General features: G+C 42.9%; 1 protein-coding gene across 1 annotated transcript in view; it reads right to left on the bottom strand.

The window, feature by feature from the left end:
• Tmem266 (transmembrane protein 266) overlaps positions 1–10,883 on the bottom strand; it is a 57,458-nt gene extending 46,575 nt beyond the window's left edge. The window contains exons 1-2 of the mRNA XM_004628703.2: positions 10,816–10,883; positions 2,833–2,965 (exon numbers count right to left, since the gene is read on the bottom strand). Coding sequence (XP_004628760.2) covers positions 2,833–2,965; positions 10,816–10,849 — 167 coding nt within the window. The 5' untranslated portion in view covers positions 10,850–10,883. The remainder of the gene's footprint in view (positions 1–2,832; positions 2,966–10,815) is intronic.
• Between the last annotated feature and the right edge of the window lie 2,062 nt (positions 10,884–12,945).

Genomic DNA, 12,945 nt, shown 5'->3' with positions numbered 1-12,945 from the left:
TGAAGGGAGAAAGAAGCACTAGAATCTGCTGTGCTGGGAAGTTACAAGGTTGTCACACATGTCCCACTGGTATCCCCAGGACTGGACCAATGCCCTGACGAGTGCCCTCTTCATGAGTGCCCCTGGGCATTTAGGATTCTGGATCACTGCATTCTACTCTGGAGCAGATACTTCTACATCACCTCATGGTCCATTGAGGACCTTGCATGCCTGTCAACTGTCACACAATGGGGAAAGAAGTTGCTACTCATCACTGGGTACTAGGAGTCTAATTAGAGAGGTGGAGGGACCTCAGCTGCCTTGGATGGGGAGGACATCTGGAGTTGCTATTAGAACTGGTCCTACCAGGTTGTCCTTTTTAAGGGTGGAGTAGAAAGTGGAGTTCATTTGATCAGATGTCTGAAGCATCCTAGATCTCTTCTTATGTCACTGCAGGATCACCCTGGACATTGAAAATAACCCACAACTCTCCTGGCCCTACAAGAAATCCCAGCCAGCCAGTCAGGGGCAGTGCCACTTCCTGAATACTAGGGATACTTGGCAGTCTGTAGAGACACTGTTGGCAGTTGCTGCTGACAATGTAGATGAGATTGGGTGTACTCAGGGTGAGGTGGCCCTAGAGCACTGACGTTTGAACAGGGTGGGAGGATACTCTCTCTGCAGTGTATTTAACATTGCACACAGTGTTAAGCAGGTTGTCCTACTACGATATCTAAACCCTGGTTGGGTAACTGCTTTTACTCCCTGCTATCTTTGGTCCTCCCACAATTCTCTACCCCATCTCCTGTAGAATCTGGGCTTCAGTCTTGTTCCTCTGGCCAGACATTGAGCCTTAGAAAAGACAATAGCATGCATGGGCAAGAGAAAAATTTAAATATTTGAAGGAACATCTTGGGTTGGTGTCCTGTGTAACAAGAGGTCGGGTCTGACACGGAGGCAGCAGTGCAGTGTGCTGAAAAAGGTCAGCGCCAGTGCCAGAGCCACCTTCTGTGGGGCTCCTCCTTGGCCTCAGTTTCTCTGAGTTAAACTCAAAAAAGTTAATATAGGCGGCCTGGGTGACAGTTCTCATCTTATTATGGTATGAGATGGATAGAATTTTGGAGCAGTGGCAGAGCAGCGCTGGAGCAGCAAGCCCTTCAGGGGGATTGGGGACCTCTACGAAGGGATTGGGGACCTCTACAGCCAAAGCTTTTCTAACCACCACTGAAACCTAACCCATAACACTTCAAGCCAGTTCTCAAGGACACTCTGAGCTGAATATATCTATTTTTTTCTCTCTTGGATTATCCAGATAATGGAGAGGAAAATGGAGTTTTTATTTGAGTGCCACAGGGGGCTGCCTAGTCTATCTGACTTTACTAAGCAATTCCCAGTGGCCCACATCTTGTTTGTAGGCCTCAGTTAAACCTTTGCTTTTTGCTACCTGTCAGGCGTAGATAATAGCACTCATCATTGTGTGACATTTACAAAGTGACTCAAGATCCTCAGACAGAACAGAGGATGTGCAGCTTCTGAATTGCTCAACAATTGATAGAAAAGTGTGGGTGTTTATGGGGGGAATCCCAGATCCTCTAGAGATTTCCTAAAAGGCACAAGTTGGGTTGAATGTGTTCTCTTTTCTTGGCGACTGTTCAGAGAAACAAGGAATTTCTGAACTGAATAAACAGATCACTCTGATCAGTGGGGAGCTCAAGGAGGGCTGGAGAAAGTTTCTGAGCTTAACAAAATATGGTTCTGAGAAGCACAGAACAAGTTATTTCTGCCTTCCTAACTTTCTGGCCTCCTGGTCACTTTTTGCCAACAGCCATGGTTTCCCAACTCTACTGCCAGTCATATAGCTATTTCCACAGAGAGACAAGGTCTCCATTTCTCAGAATGAAGGTTCCACAGTTCATGGTTTAAGTATCCTCTTGGATGAGGATCAGCATGGTTAAAAATGTATTTATTAATAGTTCCGGTCCTTGCTCCTCCTGGAACGTAGGCCTTTGCCATGTGACTTTGCTGCTCCCTCATTGGCATGAAGAGCTGTTTTAAAACCCTTGAGTCTGTTTCCAGTCACATGACTTGTCTTGGCCAATGGGATGTTGGTGAATATGATGTTCTCAGGGTTCTTGAACCCCCATGTCAAATCAGAGGGGTTTGACATGGTTATGGAAGGAAGAGCAGACAGAGTCCAGTCTCATCTAGATCTGCTGACCGCCAGCCCAGCCTCTCCTCAATGGGACCCCAGATGAGATCAGCAGAGCTATTTAGATGGTTAGTCAAGATATGCGAATGACAGTTACCGTTGTCTGCTACTGAGGCCGGTTGTCCCCAAGCACTACACTGGTCATATGGATTCATTATGCATCAGCTAAGTAGCCAGGCCGAGGGGCCTAGGGTAAGAGAAGCCAGGGGAGTATGGTATTATAGATGGACTGTCATTCTCATTTTAGTAATATTGTTGCCAAAGGGTTTCAAAGCACAAAATAAATTAAAAACTGGCTACACCATGCTGGTACTTGGAAGGTGAAGTACTTGGTCCACAGACAGTACTTGTCTTTGGTTTGGGGAACTGCAAGCAAGACTCCCTTAAGAGCTCTACCCCAGGTTTCACAGAACTTTCTTTTAAAAATCATGTCATGTTTTAAGTTTCCTTGCAATTCCTGCTTGGTTCACTCATTCCAGGTACTTCCTGAAGTTCTGAGTCTTGGTTTTGAAAGATTCTTCCCATTTTTCTGACCTCTTGCTAAAGGAACTGTGCATAATAGTTGCCTGAATCAGCAGGACCTTTTCTTGTGGCAGACTGATGGTGACATTCCCACTGCACAGGGCTGGTCCCAGGATACTCACTGTGGATCTGTCATGTTGAAAGGTGCCACCAGAGCCATGGGTTTCCTGATGTCTAGCGGGGCTGAGCTGTCCAAAAGCCCGCTGTCAGCATTTCCAAGAGTAGTTTCCACAAGACTCGTACCAAAATAGTGCCCTGAAAACAAAAATAGGAATTTATTACCTTCAGATGCAATCCAAAGTTCTCCTAAGCACATCTAAAATTAGAAATTTCTCCCACTTTTCCACACAGTAATGTTGAATAAATTCTTCCAATAATCCATATGGGAATAACAATGGGTATGGCTTTTTTTTTTCTAAGAGACAAGATGGAACCAGAGTGAAAAAAATAATTTCCTTTCCTCCCTCCCTCCCCTTTTCCCTTTCCTTCTCTTTTCTCTTTTACTTTCCTTCTCTTTCTTTCTCCTTCCCTTCCTTTTTCAGCATTACCAGGGATGGAACCCAGGGCCTTTATATTATGCTACATCACCAGGCCTTTAAAAAATTAGTTTTTAATTTTGAGATGACAGTTTGCTAATTTGCCCAGGATGGCTCTGAACTTGCAATACTCCTTCCTCAACCTCCTGCACTGCTATGATTACAGGCATGTGCCAACACACCCAGCTCAAAAGTCAGTTCAAAGTGACTTTTCTGTGTCACACAGTGATACAGGAAGGGGAAAGTTAGATCCTCAGTTTTCTGATTTCTTATCCACAGCACTTTCTGCCAAGCTGCTGTGGTCCCAAACCCAGCATAACTCATCTGTCTTTATTTTTCTAGGCTTTACTCTGTGCCTCTCAACTGGGTCTTCAATGAGAGGCAGCAGAGAAGCTACAAGGATGAGGAAGTCTGAATCAGATTTCCATACTTACCCTTCTGCTCTCAGCTTTCCCACCTGTAAAATGGTGACAATAAGAGAATCCAGTGGCACAGTGCATATAAGGAACTTAGAATAGGACTTCAAACATGCCAAGTACAACACCAGTGCTGGCTTTCATTACCCTAAGTATGATGTTTTCTAAACTAAAACTGCACAGAATGTTGAACCTGGGCACATCCCAAAGCATCCAAATGGTTGAATATAAGATTGTGACCTGAAGTCTGATCTAGGTAATGGAATATCCTCTTTCAACCAACCCAGTGGTACCATTTGAGAAAGTCCCTTGGAGATGGCACAACCCAGCAGACAAAGCGACAGAGCCTGGTGTAGACGGCTGTGAACAAGTCTTAGGGAGGTGACTAGAAGGAAGGCGCAACCCTTCTGTAAGCTGATTCTATCACAAACTGCTGCTTCTCTAAGAAGCCAATGTAAGTAAAGCCCTTTCTTCATTCAGCTTGGAGGGACAGTTCAGCTAGGGAGACAAGGACAAATGGGCAGTTTGCACAGGCAAATCGCTTCAGGCTGCAAAAGCCCATGAGATGGAATGTCAACGTGCCAAGCTCTGTGTAATGCACAGCAAGAGTACAAACTAATGATGGTGGAAGAATCTGGGAAGGTCTGAGTTTGCAGCCATTGAGAAAATGACAGGAAAATCAGAAACCACTTAATACAGAAAGCAACCAACCATTTCTACACCAGAGTTTTAGAGGAGTGAGGATAAAAAAAGCATAGAGTTAAAACAACACCAAGGAGAATTTGGCCTTCATAACCATTTTGCCTTGCTTCAGTGGACCTCAAGACAGGGGGTCTAAACATTAAAAACAGAGCTCTTCTATGTGGGGTTCAGGATTGTGTGCTAACTATAGAGTAAACACTATACAACTGTCCGTCCTACAATGCAGATTTAACCAGTCTCGTTTTTGTTGTTGTTGTTCTTGTCATACATTCACAAGTTAGCAAAGTCTTCCTGGTATTAAGATGGGTCATGTACATCGTCTAATCTCAACAGACAGTAATGCTAGGACTGAGGTTCAGGACTGGAGGACAGGCGGGCAATGTTCCCTTCCCATATTAAGATATGTCTTAAAAATCTGTGTTCCCAATTAGTATTTGATACATGACATTAGGCACTAGCCCTGAGGAGGGCTCAATAGAAGGTCTTGCATTCATGGATCTTCCAGTTTATCTGAGCAGGTTTAAAACACAAAAAACTCCAAAATTTTTGTTCCCCTTAAATAGCAAGGAACAAACAAAAACTGATAAACCTATACTTAAAAATAATAAATATGAGCTACTACATTAATATTATAGCCAACATAAAACACACTGAGTAGAAATAAAAATGATAAAAAAAAGTATTAATTTCATGTTTAGGGAGGAAAATTTCAAATATATACAATTTTAAGGAATTACGTAATAGACCTCCAGTTCTCCACCACCCAACTCCAATAGTTATCAGCTCTTCACAGTTTTTTTTTCTCCATATCCCTGACCAATCCCTAACCTTCATGCTTATTTTGAAAAAAATCCTAGGTATCACCTCATTCATCTATAAATATTCAGTATGCAGCTCTAAGAAGGACTTCTGATGAGAGACAACCACAGGACTGTCATCACCCTCAAGTCAACTGTAGTTTCTTAATACCATTAAATATCCAAACCTTGTTCCCTGTTTGTCCTGTAATCATGTAAATGTTTGTTCAGTCTGAACCCAAAGTCCACAGATTAGGACCGGTTAACATGACCCTTGAGTCTCATTTAATCCACAGGATTTCCCTCCTATCCCGTTTTCTCAGGTATTACATTGGAAAAATGGATCTCACAGTTTTCCATGGTCTGAATGGTAGTGTTCAACATGTTCTTCTGTCCCCCGTGTTTCTTGTAAAGTCTACACAGACTTTAGATTCAAGTTCATTTTATGTTGGCAAAACTTTATGGGTGGTGTCACAAATATGTTCTTGGGTTCCTTTCATGACACTGACAGCCACTGATGATCTTGTTCTAGATCCATTTATTCCCTAAAGTTTGCAAAATGGTGACACATTAAGTTCATCATTTTTTATTAATAAATAGCTGTAAAGACAAACTTTCACCAGTGATTTGACTAGCCTAGGGAAAGAAGTGTAAAGGCTTAATGTCTTTTTTTAATTACTGGTTTTCATAATGATGACTCAAAATCTCATCACCTTCCAAAGTGATTGGTGAAGTGTCTGCTGTTGTTGCACAGCACCCTGGATTCCTTCACTCAGTCTCTGAGGGACATGGGGAACAGAGTCCCTGGAAGTGGCAGCAGTTTCCTAGAAAGGAAACATGGATATTGGGAGGACACGACTGGCCTTTCCAGCACAAGGGCAAAGCTAAGGAGTGGATGAGGATAAGGTCATCTTTAGATATTTCAGTAATGAGTAACTGCTTCTGCTGGAGGTTTGATTCCTAACAAGCAGCACAGTGTAGAATGCTACCTTAACATAATGGGACTGCTTAGCCTGGATGTTATTTAAAAATAATATTTCCCAAACAAAGCCACCCCCAGAACACTAGGCTAGCACAAAGCAGGTGTCGTCTAGCGCTCTATAAATGAACATCTGAAATACAAACCTTCTGCCTCATCAACCTGGTAAAAGGCAAAGAGAAAACCTGTTTTGGATTTTCTGGTCAGGTAGAGAGGCTGCTTTAGAGATGTGACTAAAATCCTAGTGTCTTCTACCTATGTCTCATGCATCTCTACTAATATCATGTTTTCTTGCTGCATCCAGATCTGCAAAGTTTGATTGTCCTCAGCTGGTGTCCTTGGGATTTGCAGGTGGACAAAGCTGCAATTCAGTTCCGCTGTCCCTAGGAGCCCCTAGCTCTGTTCCTCACCCCTTACTCATCTGATGGCCCTTCATATACACTGCCTGCATTCATGGCCACCTCACTGTTTTCCATGTTTGCCTTTACTCAGACCTTTTGGGAGATACAGATTAATTCATATGCTACACTGCATAAACGTGAGCAGAATGCAGAGGTGGAGCCTGAGATATGTCAGTTCTCCCATGTTTCTGACAACAGCCACTGCATGTGACTCTAAATCTGTCACTCTTAAATCTTCTCATCCACCGTGCTCTCTGGGCTGCGTATTAGAAACTATACTTCTGGGTCCCTCCACGAAGTTTCTAATGGAGTACAACTAGGGTGGGCATCTGAAAGTTGATCTATCAAATTTAGAGGATGCCAATCGGTTGAGGCATAGACCACATTCTGATGTGTGAACTGGAAGGTTTATAGGAGGTGAAGTAGGTATTTGCACCCTTTGTAAAGAAAGTTAAGTGGCTACAAAGCTACTTGAGTAGAATTAGCAGAACCAATGGCCAGGCTGTGGAACCAGAGAGGTGAGGCCTATTAGGAGTGCTTTTGTTTGTGCAACACAGAAGGCCTCAGGGAAACTGAAGCTATGAAGGTTGCTACTATGCTTCCTAGATCAGGGACTGAGGAAAGAGGGTCTGGCAACTAGAGCTATGGCCAAAGGATACCATCAAGGTACAGTTTTTTCACTCAGCTTTCCTGAGAATGACTGACACACCGAAGTTACATATATTTAAAGCACAAAACATGTTTTGAGCTTCATGGAGTGGTCATGCCTATAACCTTGCTATTCAGGAGGCTGAGGTGAGAGGATTGCCTGAGCCTAGAAGTTAGGAGCCTGGGCAACACAGCAGGACTAGGTCTCAAAAACAAATGTGGAGGGCTGGCCAGATAGCTCAGTGGATTAAAGCACCTGCTTAGGCAGATGCAGGGGCCAGGGGTTCGATCCCTGTCCTGTGGTGCCAGTCCTGCCCCCGGGGCACACTGAGACACGATTGAGACTGGGCGTGGTGGTGCACACCTGTAATCCCAGCACTTGGGAGGCTGAACACAGGAAGATCACTGAGTCTGATCTGTGGAGTGAGACCCTATAGTCCCTGTACTAAATACAAAAACAAACAAATAAAAAACAAAACAAACAAGCAAACAGAAAACAAATGTGAAGGACCTCTAGGAAGATAATAGAGCAGTTAAGTAGCAACAAATCAGTCTCTCTGAGATCTGGAACCAGGAAAATAATAAGCTAGGAGAGAAAAGGAGGGAAGTAGAACATTGAGATCCAGGAACAGGAAGGATCTGGCGGAAAGCTATAGCCTGCAGAGAAACTGGAGACAGAACATAATGCAGAAAAAGGAATGGGCAATCTGTACTTCCTCCCTGATCCCTTGCTAACCGCTTATGAGAAAGGCAGATTCTACAGAAAACAGTGAAAAGTGTGTGTGTGTGTGTGTGTGTGTGTGTGTGTGTTGTGTGTGTGTTGTGTGTGTGTTGTCTCCAAAAACTTTCAGGGAAAAATGCAGTATTGGCAAGGACTGTGGATGCTGTGAACTGCAAGACCTGAAGGGAGACTCCAGCCCAGGAACCTGCTGCACCCCCTGAAGTGAGTGCTCCAACGCATACCAGGGAGGGGCCAGATTGAGCCCGGATGTGGAGCAGCTGTGAGTTGGCTTTATTTCAAGACTTCCAGTTTTATATTCCTTCAGAAACTGAGTGAGAGTCAGCCACAGGAGGCAGCAATAGTCAGGCCGGCAAGAAACATGCATACTGTTTAAAGCTAAAGGACAAGGCTCCACCAGAGGCCAGGATCAGCCTGAAGCAGCCTGAATCTGAAAGCCCTGGCGCTAGAGTGCCCACACTCCCACCATGCTCCACTGCCTGCTCTGTGGTGACTGTGTTCAGCACAGTCTGGGACTCCTTTCTTTGTCTCCCAGCAAGAGCAGAGATGTATCTTGGATTGAACATTACCCCAAAATTGTATCCTGTAAGATAACCACAAATTTGAAATCACAGAGAAATTCTTTGTTTCTTCTTGCTCATTTGGTTGGGTTTATTTATTTTTGTTTCTTAAAGTGTAAGCATTGTTTCAGCTTTTTTGTTTGTCTCTTTCTTTTTTTCACTTCTTATTCACCGTTTTCCTGGGGCTTCAGTGATCTTTTGCCCCCTGCATCGCTTTTAATCTCTCTTGGTTTTTTCTCTATTTTTCCTCTTCTTTTAAATTTTTCTTTGTATTTATTTTAATTCTCTATATTATTCTCTTTCTTTTTTTTCATCTTACCTTTATCTAATTCTACAGATATCTTTTTTTTTTTTTTTTTTTTTGCGGAACTGGGGATTGAACTCAGGCCCTTGCACTTGCCAGGGAAGCGCTTATTCCACTGAGCCATCTCCCCAGTCCCAAAAGGCACTTTTTTTTTTTTTTTTTCCTTGTGGAACCAGGGATTGAACTCAGGCCCTTGTGCTTGCCAGGGAAGCGCTTATTCCACTGAGCCATCTCCCCAGCCCCATACTACAGATATCTTTCTACTCCATAAGATCTTTCGTATCACTTTCCTCTTTTTTCTTACATCACAGAGTTTAAGGTTTCAAAGATTTACTCTTGCATTCCTCCCTCCGAAACTATGTTTAATAGTGTAACTGTAAACTTTTGTTAATCCTTTGATACTTGACTCTGTAAAATTATCACTGAACTATTTCTACCAGTAGCAAAGATACAGCTATCATATTTAGTACATATTAGCTATAAGTCAATACCTTGGTTGCCTTAATGTTTACAGCATAATTGCCAACTTTTCCTCTAGGACTAAAAGTGGTACACAATTGGCTTTTATGGTATGTTAACATCTAACTTGTATTGACGGACACTACTGTAGCTGATTTGCTTGAATTAACAGGGTCACATCCTTGTTGTTATTTCTTTGTAAGCCAACACTCAGATTACCTTAGTGATATTAATAGTATGAGGGTACATTCCTGGAGAACTTGGATGGTGGGCTAACAACATTGTATCCTCATCTCTTAAACTGACCAACATATTCAAATAATATATATTTGCCTTTCTGTGTCTGGCTTATTTCACTCAGGGAAATGTCCTCAGGTTTCAACTATCTTGTTGCAAATGCCAGAATTTCCTTTGAATGGCTGCATAATATTCCAATGTATATACCTCACATTTTCTTTATTCATCAATCTGTTGATGGAGACAGCGAAAGTTTGGATCTTACGCATCTCCTGAAGACCCCTCAAGGCCTGATCTGCAAGGTGTCACTACGGGAAGACTGTGAAGCCTTTAACTGGGGTTGGGGTGTCTTTATGTCATAAGGGGAGGGCCCTCAAGGAGGATGTGGGATTCCAGCCCCTTCTTTTTTCTTTCTTTTGCTCCTTGGACACAAGGAGAGTAGTTTTGCACTGTGACACCTCACCAGTGCTATCAGGCCTCCTTCTGCGGAGGCTAAAAGTGATGGATCTTTATTATCATGGACTCAAACCTCCAAGAACATGAACCAAAACAAGCTTTTTATAGAAAACTAACTCACCCAGTGACTTAAATTGTATTTACATCTTGGCTATGTAGAATTATACTGCAATGAGCATGGGTCATAGCTCTCACACTGAGATAGTGATTTTATTCCCTTTGGATATATACCCAAGAAGGCTTGCCTTTGGCTCTCCATTCTGTCCCACTGGTCTCTGTATCTATGCTTGTGTAATACTGCTTGGATTATTAATTTATACTATAATTTTACAGCCAGAAGTGTGCCACCTCCACCTTTGTTTTTCTGTATCAAGACTGCTTTGGCTACTGGGATCCCTGTGGGTCCACATGAGTTTTAGAATTGCTTTTTTGTACTTCTGTAAAAATCCAATGGAATTTTGATAAGGATGATGTTGAATGTTTAGTTGGCTTTGGAGAGTATGGGCATTTTCACAATATTAATTCTTCTAATCCAATATGAGATATCTTTTCATTTGTGTCCACTTCCTTCATCAATGTTTCATAGTTTTCAATATATATAGAAGCAAAGTTGTTTTTATCCTTCCATGAAGTGCATTTCTTGTGCTTGTTGCCCCATGGTTATAGAACGGCTGCTGTAGCTCTAGCTTGTACACCCTCATACCAGCTCCCAAATATAAATTCTCCTCATTAAGATTTGATCTTTTATTCAGTAGTCATTATCTTTCTACACTTTTTCCAGATACCTCTTTGGGCAGAGCTGGGCTACATAGTCATAAGGCTGCAAAAGGGACTGGAAGTTCTATGATAGCCAATACCAGTCATAACTCACCCCTTGGGTATGGGCATATTGTTTCCACAATCATAGTCTCAGTTCTCTTAAGCAAGGAAGCAGCAGGAAGAGGCTTTTGCATAGGTAGCTGGTGGCTGCCAGAGCAGGTTTGAACACTTCTCATCCAGTCCCAAGGCTCAGCTAAGCTTCCTGGCCCTTTAAAAAAGACTGGCGAACGTTGGCAAGTGGCTGATAGGAAATGTGAAAGATGTGGTATCAAAAAACCTTGGGGTTCTTTTACTTGGAGATAGAATTCTATACATGTCAGGTTCCGCTTTGATATCATAAAGCCTGCTGCAAAATCCAGTAGAGAAACTACTGGGCTAGAGATCTTTCCTGGATATGATGTTCATATCCCCAGGAGGGGAAGGCTATGACTTTTGCATAAGATTGGAGGTTTCTGTACAACAGCACAAGGTCATGCTTGCTGGTGCCTTGACCCATTAATACCTTGCTCCACGAACAGAGCTAAAATGAATAAAATCCATCATGCACCCAAGAGTTCTCCCATTTCAACCTCAAGTCTGCTGCAAAATTCTTGGCTGCAGATCTACTGAGTGGGCAGACAACCCACAGTGGCTCTCTTTTCTGGGTGCATTGGGGTCTCCTGGGGGGTCCAGTTAATTTTCTGCTGTCTAATCTTCTTCACTGATGTAGCAAGGCAATCTGTCAATTGCTACTGGTCTCATAAAGCATGGAAAATACACAGCAAAAGTAGATCAAATCATCTAAAACTACCCAGGTATTCTGAAAGGAAAATCAAGAGGACCATCATCATAATTCTTCCCCTGCCTTCAATATCTTTTCTCAAATGCTGAGCCTCTTTAAATTCCACCCGACCCCTCACCTCACCACACCAGTATACTTCCCTATACTGGGCATACCATGTGGCCTTGCTGGGATAAAAGGGTTCCTTGGCACAGGGCCTCTGGCTGGCCCTGGCAGGAAGGGATGCCTTCCAGAGAGTATTTCAGCCCCAATCTGATGTCATTTTCGGCCCCAATCTGATGTCACTTTTCTTCCAGAATTCTGCAGGGCTTCTGGCAAACTCAAAGAACCCTAACATAAGAAACCACAAATAGTGAGCTGGGGCTGCAATGGCAGCCTTATCATCTTCAACCCTCCTCCACCCCTGCTGTAAAAGCCATCTTCCAAGCTCCTTACAACTCTCCAAGGAAATCTTTTGATGTAAGTGATGCTCACTGAAGTATGTGAGGAATCCAGAGTTAATTAACTTCATAGTTGAATTCCATATGGCACAAGGTAAATGACTATTTTTGGGTAAAAGTCCTCTGTAATCATTACTTTTCACACTGCATATGGTTAAATTGTAACAGTGACACTACTTCTTAGTGACTGCATTTATGTCACCTTTGTCATTCAACTTCTCACTGACCTTTCACCGGGTCACTGGGCATGGCCACCTGATGTGGTTTATCCCTAGATGACTGTAAACGTGACGACACTTTCCTTGATGGTTGTCTCAGCCATGGCTATCAACTGCCACATGCTCCCGAGAGCCTTGAGTAAGCTCATCCCAGACCACAAGAGCTGCCCCGTGGTGCCCAGTCTACATTCCTGACTCAGACTCACGAGTTAAACAGACCTCACGAGTTCTTGGTTTGTTTAAAAATCATTCTCCAGTCATGCATTAGCACCTTCTCTGTTCTAGGTACTACAGTGAACACTGAGGTTATCGAGATAAATGAGATGGGGTGACAGCACTAAGGAAACTCGTGGGTTAGTGTTGGAGACAGATATGCAGATAGAAATGCAAATCGAGGACGTGAAAGTAACAAAGAACTACAAAGGGATGTTTTGTAGCTGGCAGGTACAATCTTCCTTTTCCTTCAGCCATCTGCTAAGGAAAAATTTGTTTTTTCTAAGCCCACTGAGTTTGAGGGTAGTTTTTTATGTGGTATTACTGTGCAGTAAATCATAGATACTTTATAAATGAGTGTCTACTACAATAATACAAAGATACATACTTTCAAATGCTGGATCTCTTTCCACCCTCCACTTTACCCCTCTGTGTGTCCTCTCTTGAGATACCTATGTCAATATGCAAGTACTGAAATCCTGACTCAGAACTGTGTAAGCAGGCACTCTTACATATATGCTAATTTTTGT

Source organism: Octodon degus, unplaced genomic scaffold, assembly GCF_000260255.1.
Source record: "Octodon degus isolate 3935 unplaced genomic scaffold, OctDeg1.0 scaffold00026, whole genome shotgun sequence".
NCBI classification, from domain to species: Eukaryota; Metazoa; Chordata; class Mammalia; order Rodentia; family Octodontidae; genus Octodon; species Octodon degus.
Note: the sequence above shows the minus strand (reverse complement) of the source record. Positions and strands in the feature narration are given on the sequence as shown.